Raw genomic sequence first — 16,544 nt, forward strand, 5'->3', positions numbered from 1 at the left:
TCAGCTATGGAATGAGGCTATAAAATGGCAACTCTGAGACTGATACCTTAAACTGTCTACCTGAAGCTTAAGGCTATGCCTTTAAGCTTCAGAGCTACTTGTGTTTTATAGGATTTCTAGAGCTGTTGCTCTCCTTATTCAAGGCCCAGCTGGGCTTCCATCACATCTATGGCACTAGCTTACCCACATGTGAGGGCTAGCACAGGGTCCTACGGGTAGGCCTGTCAAGAAAAACGTCACAAGCTAGGCCAAGCTATGTACACCATGTTGGCAGTTCTACACAAACTCTCTTGTGACATATGACTCTTTTAGACTCACTATCAGTCAGAAAAGACTCACTATCAGTCAGAAAACATTAGGCCAGCCACATATATTTAGTGTTATATTTACTTTTGACTACAATTTTTCAAGTATAGTCTACTGCTCCATTGTCAAGATGAAGCTTAAGTAGGCATACATGGTTTCTGTTACATACTCACACAGTGAATGAAAGAAAGATGATAGAGAGGATAGGGTGAAAGGTCTGCTTACCTCAGCAGTTCTAAATCAATAGGTCAGCCTTAGAGTAGGAGCCGCCTTCTCCTCAACCTCAGGACCTTCTATTTCCTTTATGACCTAATTTCCTAGTCTCCTGCTTAGGGAAATGCCCTGGACCAGAATTCCCTGCTAGGCAGCATTAAGGTGGACTAGGCTAAATGCATGGTCCTTGTTTTTTAAGGGGATCCTGATATAAACTCCTTTGCACCTTCATATTAGTAAATATTTAAGTCGCCCCCATCAAACAAATTCATCCTAAATTCTACTCAAATTCACTTCCTCTTACCCAATAGCATGTTAAAGAATGTAATCCAGGGCAAGATGGCTGCCCGAAAGGAAGCGAAGGAAAGAGGCTCTCAGCGAATACCTTCAATTTCATTTTTCTTACAAAAATAAAATACTTCATACTAAGAGGAAGGGGTGAGTAAGGGGAGCATTATCTGGCTTACCCGAAACGGACCCCTTCCAGACGCGCATTGAGAGTTTCTTCTCCGAAGGAACTGCTCGAATGCCGGAGGGGCTGGTCGCTGGGGGGACGGTAGAGGAGCAAACACCGTCCCCTCTGACTCTGGATGTCACTCTAAGCCCCAGCGAGCCGATTAGACTGGCGCACCCTGCACAGACTGAGGAGCCCTCGGGAACAGCACAGCCCCAGAGAAGGTTCTATCAAGGACCTGGGAAGCTAGATCAGTCAGAGTCGCGACCGGGGAAGAAGGAGGAGAAGGAGCCTCAGGAAGAGGAGTTAGCTGCTCTGTGCAGAAGTTTGGCTCCCCAGGAGTGGAGAGCCAAATGAGACCTGTGGAATCATCGATGGTCATGGAACGACTGGGAACCTCTGGGGAGGTGGGAGAGGGCCAGCCAGAAATCGGGACTGTGAGTATCCATCTTGGCCAGCCTGAAAAAATTACTTTAGGAAATGTTTGGTCTGCCCTGAAAGCAATTGAATCCACATTAAAATCCTTGGCAAGTACAACAATGGAAACCAAGAATCAGACTATGATAAATAACTCTCTGATTAGTACATTTAATTCTAAGCTAGAGAATCATGAAGAAAGGATAATAAAAATTGAGAATACACAACAAAATATTATAAAGACTGATATGGCCTTCAAGAGGAAAATAGAAAAGATGGAGAATACTCTTAGATATTAAATTTAAGAGTAATTAATTTTACAGTTATAAGAACTATATCACTACTTGATTTATTCAAAACTTACGTGACACAGGTATTGAAAATACCAGATACTCATCTACCTGTTTGTACCAAGATCTATTATTTACCTCAAAGAAGAGATGAACGAGGAGAGAAGAGGAATACTCTGGACATTTCAGAATTGCTGGAATTATCTATAGTTTCAGAAATTAGAGAAAGGAAATCTATGTTGGTTTCTTTTGCATTTAATACAGACCATAACCATGTATTAAAACTATTTCTTAGAAGTAGGTTAGCCAAGTTTTATGGAGCGCAAATCTGGGTATACCCAGACGTAGTTCAGTCTACACAAATCCGTAGAAAGGAACTCCTAGCTATGAGAGAGGGTTCTAAGTATGGGGGCCCGATACGTATTGAAGTATCCAAGCAAATGTTGCATTAGATATTTGAAGAATAATTATGTATTCTTTGAACCTGAACAGCTCAGGGATTTCCTGACTGGCCATTCACAAAGTACCCCCAGAGAGGGATTGTCATAGAATGAAGAAAGATAGCTTATCCTATCTGATACTAATATAGTCATTGCTTTATTTCGCTCTTTGTGTAAATGCCCCCCATATTGCTTATATTTAGGAATAAATATTCTTTGAAATGTTAAATATGAGGATTAGAAATATACTTGGATTATATGTATGTTTTGAATATATGTTCCATACGAGAATATATCATGTAATTAAGTGAAATTTGAAAATTAAAAAAAAAATGTAATCCAATTTTTGTTCACATCTGTTTATGCATGCTTTTTTTTTTTTTGCTCTAGTATTATTGCTTTCATTTCACTGAGTCATTTAAATGCATTTAGAATAATAATTACAATGAAAATAATTGCTATCTGAGATAGCACCACTGTGACTGCTTTACAAATATAGTAGTGGGATGGAGAAACAAGCATTTTGTGCAGAGTTTTGTAAGCAAGACTCCCAGCATACTAATGAAAACATCTAATTGTTCCCTGTGCCAAGCAGTCCAGTAGAGCATAACTTTTAATTCTTTCTTATCCACTGCAACTGGTTATTGCTGCTGCTGTAACTATCAGATGTACTGTCACACTAGAGCCTGCTTCCTGCCCTATGAAGCAAGCACAATTGTTTTATTAGCAGTTGCCCACAGAGAGATGCTGTTCTGCCCAAGGAATGAGTCAAAAAAATTGTACTGATTTCTCTCATCCTATTAGAAAACTGGATCTGCTTCTCTTGTCAGGTCAATAGAAACACCCTTGTAGAATTGTATTCATTTTTGTTTAATGTAGCTAGAAAAGATTCATGAGCAAAAAAGGATGATTGGATGTTTTCCAGGACAGTAAATAATGATATCCACAACCTAAGGGGCTCCAGTTGCTATACACTATAACTCAGTTATATTTTGAAGCATTTAAGAAAACATAAAACCAATTTTAGGTTGGATTCCTGACATTGCTGAATAAAACCATTGGCAACCTATGTTAAAAATGAGACTTAGGGCCTCATTTTCTAAAGTATCACAGGCCTGCAATACTTTAGAAGATGAGGGGCGGGGGGCCGAAACGGGGGGCGGGCCTGCGCTAGCCGGCAGCGATCGCACCGTCGCGGTGCGATCGCTGCCGGTTTCGCACCCAATAGCGCCACCATAGGAGGTGTAGCTATTGGGAGCGAAATAGGCAGCGAAAAGGCCCTTACCTTTTCACTGTCGGCGCAGAGTTGGCCCCGGTGACACCCCGACTCTTCCTCTTCCGGGGCCGACTCCGCCCCATCCTGGTATCGCACGCGATAAGGGACTTTTCGCGTGCAAAAGGTCCCTTATCGCGTGCGAGTGGCTTGCAAAATGAGGCCCTTAGAGTCTCCACCAATCACAGAAAAGTCACATAAAATCCTTGTGCTACACGGTTTTGGACAGGCCCCCTACTTAGTATCAAATTATACATTATCAGTTTTATTTCAGTATTGATGACTTCCATAATCTCTTACCCTATGTACCAAGTCAATCTCCTGACATTATGAACATGTAGAAGTTGGGGAGACCTCATAGCGCATGCTCTCAAGTCAATGGTAGCACTATTGTTATTTTTTTATATATATTGTATACTCAATAATGATAGATATAGCTCAAATGAGCAATTATTTATTTAAAAAACATAAAGTTTGAAAGAAATCTTAATAATTCCATCCTTAAAGCAAAATTTCACAGAATTGTTGGGAATGAATGTGTGTGGTGTGCATGGATGTCTTGTGTATGTGTTTAAGAATGCCTGTCACTCTTTGTTCCATTGTTTTAAATTAGCTGAGAGAGAGAATGTCCTCTGTAATTGAACTTATGTTACACTTTTGCTTATTGTATTTATTCCTCATTTATCTTTGGATTATTTTAATTGGGTTTCTTTTCATCTTGAAAATAGACATATTAAAAAAAAATAAAGCAAAGCTTTTCCTCTTAGAATTCTTTCAAAGTGCATTGTTGCAAGTACGATACATTCAATCAAATTCCAAAACTGTTTTGTGTCTTTTCTAAATACAAAATGCAAAAGATCAAGTTTCTTCTCTATATTTTTTTCCAGTTTAACTTTACATGTATTTAAACAAAAGAATAAGACTCCTAAATTTAGAGTCAGATAGTATAATAAACTTCCATACTCCACAATACCACTAGTTTCAAAGACTGTCAAAACACCTACACATGGCCATATGTAAATCAGTTGCAATAAGAGTAAGCAAAGACATCAGTTGCTATGCATCAAAGTGGACTAATATGGCAACCACTCTACTTTATTCACACATAAATCAGAATTTTGAAATTCTTTTCAGCATCTTTGTCAGCCCTCTGAGGCTTTTTGGAGCTGTCTGTGTGCTGCTCATGCAATACCTTATCATTACCCATGAAAACAGCATGTTGTCCATAACATGATTCGGTAGGAGCTGTATCAAATCTATTTCTACGCTGTATTGTCAACACTCTGAATTGGTCTTGTTCTTCAATTCCCTCCATTTTTCTAGCTGAAAAGAAAAAAAGACCAGATAAGCCCCAGAATAATTTCTTCTGGCAATTATTGGAAAACTCCTACTGTGAAGGAAACCATTGCCAAGCCAACTGGTGTCCAAGGCCTGCCAGTAATACAAGGGACAGACAAAAGCAGAGCCTTCCTTTCTACATGCGCGTACCCAAGCAGGCACTAACCTATGGGCTAATGTGCTGGCCCATTTGAACTCTACTGGGAAAAAAGAATGAGGAGAATCTCGGGAAAGAACAGAAGAAAAGACAATTAAGTGAAAACATAGACTGAAGGACTATTTTGACTATATAGCCTGATGAATTATGGCATTGTTGTATGGGGGTGAAAGCTATCCAAGCATTTTCTTAAGACAGATAAAGGTAACTGACTACAAGATTGATTCTGGAAGGTGAATTTAACAAAGAGTTGTTTGGAGGTTGTAGTAGAGGTTAACTTTCTATTTCTCTTTCTCTTGTCTGTAACTCGGAAACATGAAATCAATCACAATGAAATTGTTAGGATTTTGTAACATTTAATGTATGTAAAAGTATTAGGTAACATTATTGAAACAGGAACCTGGTGTACTAGAGAAAGTTGAAGGAATTATATTACTTTACTTTTTTTTTTAAAGAAGTAAGTCATTTAAAAGTCACTAAAATAGATCATTTTAAACTGCAAGTGAATGCTTGAATTACACATGAACAATGATTGATTTTCTTTATCATGTTTTCATTTACTTACTTTGTTCATGAACAGGCTAAAAAAAAGATTGTCAGATAAGGTTGCATTAAATTCAAGCCTCAGAGATTTTCTGGTCAACAACTACATTTCCTCTATTTGCCTTCTTAATAAGACATAATCATAATTGTTCATGACATCTGACATTGCTTCTATTATGAAAACAGAATGCTAACCAAAAAGTCAGAGTTTAGTCCTTATCATAAAAAACTACAATATTTCTTAGAAGTCATAATATATATTTCAAAGAATGCATTGAATTAGAAAGGTATTTCATCTGAAAATAAAAGTTGTTTACATTCCCCATAAACCATTTTTATACAATATTAATCAGGTATTTAATGAGAGTTGTAATTAGAAGTTTTACAAAGTCAATCCAACACATTCTGTACTTTTACTGGTGGCTGAATTCCATTGTGAAGTACTGAGCACTAATTTCTACTTCCCAGTAGTCTAGAGGGACAATTTAAAAAGAAAAGTTTAAGAAATAAAATGTTCCTTCAAACAATTAAAAAATGGAAGTAATAACCCCACTGAGATTAGTTCTTACCACAATTAGTAGTCAGTTTGTTTAAGCATTAGAAGCCTGAGGCGAACCTTATTAACTGGTTGCTAACTGTCAGTAATGACAGATTTCTTAGAGAGTATTCATTAATTAATAATAATTTGAAAGGAAACTTTAGCTGCTGTTGCAGTTTTTATTTATTGCAAATACTAACCAATATTAAAAGAAAGGGAGGTCTAATTTGTCTTTTTCTAAGTTTCAAATTTACTGTTGATCTTAAAATAGGCTGTTTATTTTTTATTGTTGGGAACAAATATCCAAAATTATGCATTTACTAGGATATTTGTACATTCTGCATAGTTTTATTGCTTGATGCATTGGGCTTATCGTGGGTTCAACACGAGTTTTGAATAAATTGGAAATGCAAGAATCATTACCCTACACTCATCATATATTATTCATCTCCAAATTTCTAAGCATGAAATGCTGGCTATTGTTCCCACTGTCTACCCATTAGCTTTATTTGAATCTTCCTATTGAATGATTCTGTATAAGTCACCCTATGAGTTGCTTCGGTGATTCAAAACCCAAGGCTTTAAGGGTGGGAACAAACGTCCTTGGACTGTAGTCTGCTGTGATAGGCTTGTGATGATGTCTGTATTTTGGGGGGGGCCTTGGAAGATCAGTTTTTAAGAGAGGACGTGTTAACAACACAACTTGCCCATACGGCATAAGAAATAGTCAAAGTGGACTGAACTTCAACAGGGATTGGATGAGCATATAATAAAAAAAAAAAAAAAATGCTTGATTTACAGGAAATATTAAGGTAGGTTACAATGACTCGTCTCCTAGCATGGTAATATTTTTGTTATCTTGATATATTTACTTCTATGTAGAAAATATAGAGGATGTGAATAGTGACCACCAGTAAGAGAGAGATTTTCTTGAAAAAGGTTTTGTAATAAACTGAGATCTCTAGGGTTTGTACAGTTCTGTCTCTGAATGTCATTTTTGAATAATTACCAAACTAGGATTCACTTGTTATGTTATCATTATTGTGTATATTAAAAGTTTTAATTATAAGGCTATCTTCAGGTTAGAAGTTTTTTTGTACTTGATAGAAAACAGCATGAGTTTTTAACATATGGAAAATTGGTTTACAGCTATAATGAAATGAAAATGTGACTCTTAGTGTGTGGCAGATCTATAATTGAAAAGTTGATTGATGGCATTCGTATGAAATATTCCAAACTGCATCATGAGTAGAAAGCAAATTCTAGTTCAGACTAATAAACCTACCTCATCACCTTGATAGCCTTGCCCTGGCTGCTCTTTACATGTAGATTAAACTGGCACATTTGCAGAACACTGATGTCCACACCGCATTATGATTGATTGCTGGGAAACAGGTTTTCTTTTTGCCTTATTTGTAATTTAAAAAGTACCTTTTCTCTTATGTACTATGGAAAGCACCATATGAGAGAAATATCTGATATGTTATCTTACACTGTCAAAAAATGTGTATGTTGGGTTTTTTTGTACTTTATAGCAGAAAAGAGTTCAATGCATCTGATAAATTCTTATTTAGTATGAAGCTACAAATGATAAATGCTGCTATAACCATATTTTATTAAATATGTAAATTTAGAGAAAGAAAGCGAGACAAAGGGAGCAGAAATGCAGAAGTTCTGAAAGTTTCTTAACAGTGTTTATAACATCACAGAGATTTGGGCATATTGGGTTTTTTTCAGGTTCTTCCTTTTTTAAGCTTCATATAGCGCTTTACATTCTATATAAAACTATTTGTAAAGTCTATCGTGGCCTAGTCTAACCACTAACTTTAATGATACACAAAAGTGTCCAGTAATGTGTATATTATTTCCAGTCTAGGAATGGAAGAGAAATGATTTGCAGAAATAATGAATGTGTGTGTGTGTATACATTTTTTTTTACTGTATATATAGATAGAGGTTTTTCTGGTATGGCAGAAATGTAGTTTCACAAAAACACATTATAATGTTTTAAAACATCTCATGATTGAGTTATTTTGGTGTTATTTTATCCATACTGGATTGTACTTTAATACAAAGGGGTCACTTAATTATCTTCACTGAATCTGTCTGGTTTTGAATGCTGCTTCCAAGGCAGAAATTAACAGGAAATACATGTTTTTTTACTACTTTTTTGGGGTTGGTTTTTTTTTGCATACTGGGGATTTGAAAGATAATGTATATCTAAAAGTATTTTATAGCTATAGATGTTGTATAGGGGTGATATAGCATGATTCTGTACTGACTATAAGAAGTTATCAAGGCTGTCTAATTCTGAAAGTGTGTGCTGAAGTCACTTTGCTAACAAATGTCTTTATTTTCATGTTTTGATTTAGTCACATAATGAAGTCACATAGGTTTTCTGGCCCTTAGAAAGCTTATCAAATAAAACATCAGTGTAAAAGAGTAACAATACAAGTGAAGAGTTAATTTTAAGATACTGTATGGAAGTATCCAGGCACTGCTGCTCAACGGACATACACAGTCATTGAGCTACAGGTGTTTCTATTTTGCAAGGCAGTGTTTCCTAACTAGTATGCCAGGGTATACTAGTCTGTGCCTTCAGACCTGATCAGGTGTGCCAGGGAAAAGTAATCACTGCCCGATGCTCAGATCCAGACCAGCACCTGAGCTCTGCTCTCAGCACTTCATAGCAACAAGAGTCACCAGCAGGTGCTCTTAAATCTGTAGGAGCTCCTTTCTGAGAACACATGTAAATCATATGCTTTTTCTTCCTAGCTGCAGCATAAGCCCCAGAGTGTGGTAATTAATGAGCAGCATGTAGAGCACAGATAGTTAGACCCCATTTTGTGCAGCACACACATTTTAAACAGCACCTCCTCATCTTCCCCATCCTGAGCTTTCTTCTTTGAGCACTTCCAGCCTGAGTGAGATGGAGAAAGTGCACACTGAGCACTGGATCTGACTCACTCTGAGTGCTGGAAGCAGCGGCAGTGAATAAGCTCTGGCAGCCACATGCAGCAGCAAAGGTATCTTATTGAGCCAGCTGCCTGAATCATACTGATCTCTCCCTACTCCTCCACTCGCATATATAGGGAGCTGATCCATCATGATGTGCCTCACTTTCCCTTTGTTTTAAAATCTGGAAAAGATTGGTGGAGCTTTCGATACTTCCCTAACCCTGCTTTTCGCCATATGAGTCCTTTTCATGTCTGCACTATCTGCTCAGTGGAGTTTGATGTGCTACATATTTTTGTTAATATAAGGGTCTTGGGCTTGAAAAGAATGGGAAACATTGTTGTAATGCAATATGGGAAGTCGTTATCAGTTCAGGGATGGAAAAATGTAAGCTAGCAGTGAGAAAGCATGAAAGAAAAGTTACTGAATGGAGAAATCAGTCACCCTTACTCTCTCCTCCAAACACAGTAATAAAATAGATTCAGGCAACAGCAAAATTATAGTTCACTTTAAACATCCTTCAGGTTAAACAACTTTCTGCTTTGTTTAGTACCAGACTTTTTCCCTTTCACTAGGCAGTAAGGGGTAGATTTTAAAAGGTTGCGCACAGTCGTACGTGTGCGGGCGCTACCCGGCATGCGCACATGAACGCCTGATTTTATAACATGCGTGCGCATGTTATAAAATCCTAGGTCGTCACGCGCAAGGGGTGCACAATTGTGCACCTTGTGCACGCCAAGTCATGCTGCCTTACCCTGTTCCCTTCCCCCTAGCCTGACCTTCCCACCCCTTCCCCTAACCTTTCCCCCTAGCCCTACTCTAACCCCCCCCCCCCCCATCCTTATCTTTTGCGCCTGCCTCTGGGCATGCGCAAGTTGCGCGCGCCGGCCGAGCAGCAAATATGGCCGCTGTGCTGGGGGGGCTGACCCCGCCCCTTTAGTAAAGCCCTGGGACTTACACGCGTCGCTGGGCCTGTTGAAAATAGACTCGGCGCGCGTAACCTTTTAAAAATCCGTCCCTAAGGAAACTCACAAAAATGAGTCAATATACCCCAGCTCACTATAAATGAATTGACACTAATTATTTATTTTTTTATTTATAAAACGTATATCCTGACTATCTAAAATGCTAGGCGGGCCACAAAAAACATACATAATAGCGGAGGCAAAAATAAAAGGAATCATAAATTATTATAAACAAAAAAAATAAAATCATTTAAAACAAAAACAGTAATGCTTTTTCTGGTACATTGCTAATGTTCTCTGGCATTCACATGAATTTGCCTCTAAAAGAAACCAATATACAATGTTTATGTTCTATGTATGAATCTGTAATTGTGTGCTGAAATAACGTGACAGATTATTTGCAACAATGGCAAATAGTTCTTACTTAGAATGGGGGCGGTATCAATCTGTTTGCATAGAAAACAAGAATTGAATTTATAACTATAAAATCTAAGGTAAGCACTTTTTGGGACCTAAGGAGGGTTTGCTATCCTATCCTTGTTAATTTTAACTCCAAATGTATTCTGATTTTAAGTGCTTCCATTCTAAAAATAATAAATATAAAACAGCATATAGATTATCAATTAAGATTTTCCAAGTATCTAGTCTAAGCCATATTATGGAATGTAAGGAAGGAGTTTAAAAAAAAAAAAGTTGCTAAATTAATGTAGTCCATAATGTGTTCTGTATCTAAAGAATGCATTTAACTGGACCCTACTTATAAAATTATATTTACACATACATATTTGAATTCCATATCCTGTAGAAAAACATGCATTTTCTGAAAATAAAAATTGGATACCACATGTCAGGCTGCTTTCTGTAATGGAATGACCAAACAATTTCTTGACGTTTCTATAGTAGACCACCAGCTACTATGACAGCACAAAGGTCTTCACGGGTCTTTAACAGAACCAAAAGAAGCATTTGCAAATGCTCAATGTTTTCAAACAATGTCTTGGAGTTGGGAGTAGGAGAAACAGATAGCCTAGGTAACAAACCAGCTAACTAGATATTCCTCACAGAGTCTCAGCAGAGAAAGGGGGAGTTCTCATGTTGAATGCTTCAGATCATGGATATAAACAACACTGATGAGGGCCAAAACTATTCTCATAGGAAGCCAACTGTGTAAGACAAATTGGGGCAGATTTTATAACCTGCGTGGCCTACATTTGTGCGTGCTATCCGGCTTGCACAAATGTACACCCGATTTTATAACATGCGTGCGCAGCCGCGAGCATGTTATAAAATCCGGGGTTGGCGTGTGCAAGGGGGTGCACACTTGTGCACCTTATGCGCACTGAGCCCTAGGGGAGCCCCGATGGCTTTCCCCGTTCCCTCCGTTCCCTCCGCTTCCCCCCCCCCCCCTACCTTTATTTCAGGAGTTACGCCTGCCTCTGGCCTCTGGCAGGCATAACTTGCACGCACCGGCTAGCTGCTGGCATGCCATCCCCCGGCACGGCCGCTGTGCCAGAGGACTCGGGACCGCCCCTGGACCACCCCACCCCTTTTTTCAAAGCCCTGGGACATACGCACATCCCAGGGCTTGCGCGCATCGCCGAGCCTATGCAAAATAGGCTCTGCGCGCGCAGGAGCAGGTTTTTGGGGTTACGCGCATAACCCTTTGAAAATCTGCCCCATTGGGTTTTACTCTCTTTTTGGTTACATTGACTTTTTAAAAATTAAAATACTCTGAGGCAGATTTTATAAATCTGCGCACATGCGTACTTTTGTTCGCGCACCAGGCGCGAACAAGAGTACGCGGGATTTCAATAGATACGCGCGTAGCCGCGCATATCCATTAAAATCCGGGGTCGGCGCGCGCAAGGCTGCCCAAAATCGGCAGCCTGCGCGCGCCGAGCCGCGCAGCCTGCCTCCGTTCCCTCCGAGGCCGCTCCAAAATCGGAGCGGCCTCGAAGGGAACTTTCCTTCTCCCTCCCCCAACCTTCCCCTCCCTTCCCCTACCTAACCCACCCCCCCCCCCCCCCGGCCCTGTCTAAACCTCCCCCCTACCTTTGTCGGCAAAGTTACGCCTGCTAGAAGCAGGCGTAACTTTGCGTGCGCCGGGCCGGCTGCCGCGCTCCAAGTTCCAGTTTGGGGGCTGGTCAGGAGGCCGCGGCCACGCCCCTGGAATACCCCCGGGCCGAAACCACGCCCGCGGCACTGCCCCCGAAACGCCGTGTCACTCGCGGCCCGCCCCCGAAATGCCGGGTCACTCACGGCACAGCACCTGACACGCCCCTCCATGCAAGCCCCGGGACTTACGCACGTCCCGGGGTTTGCGCGCGCTGCCGAGCCTATGCAAAATAGGCTCGGCGCACGCAGGGGGGGGTTTGGGGTAGGTTTTTGGGGGGTATGCGCGTACCCCTTTGAAAATCTACCCCTCTATGTAAACAAAAAACCCCAAAACTAACTAGTAACGAAAGAGTAGGTTCAGGAAAAGACTTTTTCCATAATTTGTAAAGAATCAGACGTCCACCAAACCAACTTGTATTGGTATGTATGTGGAGGCTGGATGCCTCAAGGGAATAGTTCCCTCTAGATCAACAGTTTAAATCCAGTTCAGGTCAGTATGGGCCTTAAAAAAGTGGCCTATATAATATGAGTTGGTAGTCTCATTCTAGTTCAAGCATCCATAGAAGAAGTGTTCTTATCGTGGTTCCAATCAGACTCTCACAAAATTAGTGAATTCTGTTGCACACCTTGTCACTGATTTGTGTCAAAGAAGATGAGTAGTATTTATCATGTCTTGAGAATATGAATAGCCTTAGCACTTTATATTAAAAATATAAATATACATATACGCTTACCTCTCACTTGTGAGCCAAGTGAATTAGTCATGTTTCCGACAAAATATAATCAATTTTGCCATATTTAAATTGATCAAGTTGTGTGTGCATTTTCAAATGTATGCTTAAGTGGATGAAAGCGAGCAGTGCAAACCAGACTGCCGTGCAAGGGCAATTTTCTGCTCAGTCACCCCTGTTTCTTAGCTTTTTGCAACTAATCATGGATGACATAATTTATACTGTAAGACACTACTTTCAGAACTCAATATAATATGTGTATGAAACATAGTTGAATTGTTCAGAACCAAAAGGGGTTGCTTCTTGGAAAACTCCTTAGTGGGAGACAGGGAGGTTCAGAGCTTAGTTACCAAGGGTGGTGATAAGGGCATTTTTAATTATTTTTTTGAGGAAGAGTGATTTATTTAGTAATTTAACTTTTATTTTATTTTATTTCTTGTGACACCACTTACTCTCCCCTTAATGAGAGTTGGAAGTAGGAATTTAGCTGGGAATTAGGGTTTAAATAAATTAGGGCTGTCTAATTATGAATATATGTGCTGAAGTCATTTTTCTAACAAATATCTTTACTTTCATATTTTGATATTACCATTTTGTTATTTTAATTATTTAAGAATAATTTTGCATTGTTTTGACTGTATTTAAATTATTTCAATGCTTTATATTTTAATTGTATATATGTAATTTTTATGAAATTGCATTTTATATGCTGTAGCCCACTTCATCTGGTCCTATGAGACTGAATAAGTGGGATACAAATGAAAGATTAAATTACTGCACTTATATTAGAAAACTAAATTCACATTATGAAATAAATATGTTCCTAGAAATGAAAAAGTAAAAAAAAACGATTAAATAATAATCTAAATCTTATTTGGTAAAGTCTTTTTGATGTTCTCCATCTTTGACAAATATCTTTATTTTTATAGGCTGATTATCCAAAGATTTTAGATAAGAGGATATGAATTATATATATATCTTTTAATTCCTTTCTAAGTAGACAATAGCTGCCAAAAATTCTTAATAGATACTATTGGCACCATTAAAAAAAATACCACAAATATACAATAGGAGTAATCTTCACAAAAAAAACCCAAACAGAGCTTTTACAGTGATAAAGGATAGGCATCTATTGGTCCTGTGACAAAACCAAGTATTGGGAGGATATCAAACTGAACATCTAACACACAAATGCCAAAGAAGTTGTCATGACTGTTTTGACAGAGTAACTTGAGTGTGATGCCACCTCATTAACACCAACAAAGCAGTAAATGAAAAGCCCACTCCAGTCTGTGGTCCAGACTGAGGTCACCAGCTAATCTGACTTCATGACAACAAAGGATCCTTGACTGATGAGATATTGTCCTTGCATGGAGGTCGACATTCCTTTGCCCCCCCAAGAAGGCTTTCAGACTTAAGAGGAGAAATTTGTTAGCTTGACTCGCTTAGACATCACACAATACCACATAACCATCAGCATTCTGAAACCTTTTGTGGTGTATATAATGATTAACTGACCATTCAAATTCTAGAACTGTCCCATTAGTACCAGTGATAATTCCTCAGAGAGTAGGCAACCAAGTGTGAAACAGCTTTCAAGAAATGAGTTAATTCACAAATGACTCACACTTGTTTATCAATAAATTCTGGACTTTGTAATAAGTTGGCACTGTAAGCACGCAGCAACAAAACACATTTTCTTCAACAAAGGAAAAAATAATTGCCAGTTTGGAATTCTGATGTAATTTAATATAATTTCCCAAAGCAAATTATTCTTTTTTTTTTTCTTTTCTGTTGTTTTCTACATAAATATTTGTACAGCATTCTGCTCACTGAAGTCAACCATTAGTACAGCAGACCCTGAACATAAATGAAAGAATCTCAGTTACTATTACAGCCCCAAAGTTGCCTGCATTCAAAGCACTATTATACATTTGTCGATTCATAGTCAAACATGCTATATTAATTTATTCTTTGTATGGAAGATTTAATATGTTGTACTTGTCCTATTTGAAAAGATTCTGCTACTGTAGACTGACAAAAGAAATTCTTCAACTTATGGTATTTTGTTTTGTTTTGCAGGAGGCCACCATCACCATAACTGTCAATTCCACTCTCCCTGCCTTATATCTCTCAGCCTTCTCAATTAATTACCCATAAGGATTCAAATCAGTTCTTGTCATAATAACATAATTTGAAGAAAAAAATGGTGTGGGCTGCAGGTAAAGTGCAGAATTCAAATAGCTGGCTTAGACTTTGCTTCTCTTTGTATTCTTTGGGATTGTTGGACCTGACAACTGCACTATCTGAAAATGCCAGGCTGTTACGCAAAAGCTCAGAAGACAACCTGCTGGATAAGCTGTTTCTACATCACAGACTAAAGAGAAGTTGGGTATGGAACCAATTCTTTGTTCTGGAGGAATACACTGGAACAGATCCCTTATATGTTGGCAAGGTAAGAGCCCAGATCAAATAAGGATGAAAACAGAGAGATGCAAAGCCATAGGAGACATATAATATGGTCACTTTAGCATGCTCCCCTGACAGTATATTCATGCACATCTAACTGACATGGCCCTCCAGGACTTTTGATCTGCAAGGGGCTTCTGGTTTGAATAATGGCATTCAAATCTGTCCTACTGATTCCAAAGTCTGTCAGGATTTTAGGATATCCAGTCTATATGCATGAGATGTATATGCATATTTTTGGCTAATAGGACTGGTTTGGGAATCATTGTTTAAAGATAAAATCAAGATATTTGCTTATTCTAGGAAATACAATCTCTCATGACAATTACAAACTATGAGGACGATTTTGAAAGAGATTGCTGCAGAAAACAGGGGTCTATGCACAGAAAAATGTCATTTCAAAATTGTACCCTCTCCCCTCAGTGGGAAAAAGTATGTGCAATATGAACAGTGTACATACTTTTACCAACCCAAGAAGGAGGCAGAGATGAAAGGATTTAGGTCAAGGGAGATAGAATACACCCAAGTCTTTAATTTTGAAATACTCTGTGAACTTTAAGCAGGTATATTTACAGGTGCAAATGTACATGCCAAAAATGGAGCCCTGTTCCCACTAGGGATATTCAGTCTTGCAAAATTCAATGTGGTTTGTTGATTCATTTGGTGAGCACTTCTATTCATTTCATTAGTTTTGGAATGAATGAAAAAAAATTCATTCGTTTGTCCAATTCATTTTTCATTGAAGTCAAAGGAGGAAGGCTCTGTTGACTTCAGTGTAAAGGAAAAATGGCTGTGGCCCAAGTCCAGTGCTGTATCCCATCACAGACCTGATGTCAGGACAGGCAAGGCCATGTCCATTAACCAAGGCCATGGCCCAATGCTAAGGCCCAGTCCCAAAGTCAGTATTTGACCTAAGGCTAGGTCCTTGTTGATGAGCCTCAGGCCTAGGACTGGGTCTGTTGCCAGGGCCTGGCCAAGGCTGGGTTTCAATCTCTGAGGCCTGGAACTGGTCTAGGCCTAGGTCTGGACTTGATACTGGGGCCTGGAAAGATACTGAGCCTTAGTCGCCTGGGCCTTACTTCAAGGCCCAGGCCCAGGTATGACATTGGGACCAGGCTGAGGTCAGGTTTCGACACCAAGGCTTGGGCTTAGGCCTAGGGGCGAAGGGGCAGGGCCTTAAGCTGGGTCCCATTTTCAGAGTCCTGGGCCTATTGCCTAGGCCCGGGCCTGATGCAGAAGCCCAGGCCTAGACCCAAGGCTTAGTGCCAGAGGCCCAGAAGAAGCTTTATTTCCTTTTCTTGACTGACAGGTCAAATTAAAATGATATCCTCTGCCTGGAG

At 39.2% G+C, this 16,544-nt stretch overlaps 1 protein-coding gene across 1 annotated transcript in view; it reads left to right on the forward strand.

Moving 5' to 3' along the window:
• Positions 1 to 16,544, forward strand: part of CDH20 (cadherin 20) — a 400,608-nt gene that overhangs the window by 204,006 nt on the left and 180,058 nt on the right. The window contains exon 3 of the mRNA XM_029590479.1: positions 14,818 to 15,190. Within this exon, the coding sequence (XP_029446339.1) occupies positions 14,942 to 15,190 (249 nt within the window). The 5' untranslated portion in view covers positions 14,818 to 14,941. The remainder of the gene's footprint in view (positions 1 to 14,817; positions 15,191 to 16,544) is intronic.

Source organism: Rhinatrema bivittatum, chromosome 2, assembly GCF_901001135.1.
Source record: "Rhinatrema bivittatum chromosome 2, aRhiBiv1.1, whole genome shotgun sequence".
In the NCBI taxonomy this organism is placed as follows: Eukaryota; Metazoa; Chordata; class Amphibia; order Gymnophiona; family Rhinatrematidae; genus Rhinatrema; species Rhinatrema bivittatum.